The sequence below is a fragment of the Hibiscus syriacus genome, unplaced genomic scaffold (assembly GCF_006381635.1).
Source record: "Hibiscus syriacus cultivar Baekdansim isolate YM2019G1 unplaced genomic scaffold, ASM638163v2 tig00116989_pilon, whole genome shotgun sequence".
Classification (NCBI taxonomy): Eukaryota; Viridiplantae; Streptophyta; class Magnoliopsida; order Malvales; family Malvaceae; genus Hibiscus; species Hibiscus syriacus.
Window position 1 is genome coordinate 1990149 of NW_024063508.1, and position 1376 is coordinate 1991524.

The 1376-nt window shown below is 37.5% G+C and overlaps 1 protein-coding gene across 1 annotated transcript; it reads left to right on the forward strand.

The window, feature by feature from the left end:
* Positions 1-202: 202 nt before the first annotated feature.
* On the forward strand, positions 203-877 carry LOC120193212. The gene has a single exon (XM_039195771.1). It carries the CDS (start codon positions 203-205, stop codon positions 875-877), a length of 675 nt encoding a protein of 224 aa, XP_039051702.1.
* Positions 878-1376: the final 499 nt, after the last annotated feature.

The following is a 1376-nucleotide window of genomic DNA, read 5'->3' on the forward strand; positions in this document are numbered from 1 at the left end:
ATGTTTAATTAATTTCCTTGTTAAATTAAAATTGATTTGTGTGACTGTGCCCCGGCCCTCTCTCCCCTTTAAATAGCACTCCTCTCAGCCTGACTCGAACAATAATTTCCCTATTTTCCCTTCTGTCTTTTAAAAAATAGAAGAAAATCTACCAGTGATAGCAAAAAGAGTACGGAACATACTAAGAGCTGTTATCTTCATGATGAAAAAAGGCATCTTATCCAAGCCAAAGTTCTTGGTCCATCTCCACAAGCTGCTCAAACGTGGCAAAATCGCCAGCTCCAAAGCTACTGCCAATATCCTCATGTTCTACCACCACCACCACCACCAAGTCTCCTCCTTATCCTTCAAACCCTCTAGGGCGGTCCGCGAGTACGAGTTCAGCTGCAGCAACACCCCGAACTACATCTTCCCTTTCAACCTCCCCAACAAGAAGAAAACCGGCATTAACAACTACTACCACTACTTCTTCGCTTGCACACACGCGCCCCGTACTTACGACGATGACATCGCCGCCGCGAACGCTTTCAAGGTTGTTCTCGAGATGCTTAACGACGAAAACGACGACAACAACAACGTCATCGGAGCCGTTGTTGCCGCTTCCCCTATGTTGCCTGATTTCGGACAAACTCCATTGGTGAGACAGCTTAGGGTAACGGACTCTCCTTTCCCTTTAAGCGATGCCGATGAAGGCAATGACAACGTTGATAAGGCAGCTGACGATTTCATTATAAGGTTTTACAAGGATTTGAAGCTGCAAAATAAGGGAATGCTGACTTCTGTTAATAATTTCCATGTTTGGGGTTTTTTTGCTGTTGATATAACAAATAAATGGGAAAACTATGTGAAAATTAACGTTTTTGTAATAGTTGGGTGATTATAAAATATTAATTGTTCAGAATCTTTTTAACTATTAACAATGTACGCGCTATATAGAAATAACTATTTAAATTAAAAACCTTAAGAAAAATAACACTACTTTTGATTAATGAGATCGCTGAATTTAAAATCGATACTTTATAGTGTAATATCGAACACCTTCTTGAAGGAATGGGATTTGAAATAGACATGTTAAGCATATGGAAAATTTTGGGATTTATGAGCATGAACCTGCTTGTCCATTTGATTTTGTTCTTTTAACCAAAATTTACAATGGGCAATTAGGTTATCTGTTAAAGCCTGAATTGATGACAACCATTTTAATGGCTTTATGATTTATACTCCACTAAGTTGAAAAGTGTAGTTATATGGATTTATACACCAATTATTATTGAATTACATTTTGGTAGCAGTTGGCAAAAGTTTTTGATGCTGTAATTTACCTATTTTATTTTACGTTTACTCTCATATCTAAGATGTTTATATAAATTTTAAAG

Excerpts from the sequence above, each read along its gene's own strand:
- LOC120193212 (XM_039195771.1), top strand. The coding sequence starts at position 203 with ATGAAAAAAGGCATCTTATCCAAGCCAAAGTTCTTGGTCCATCTCCAC.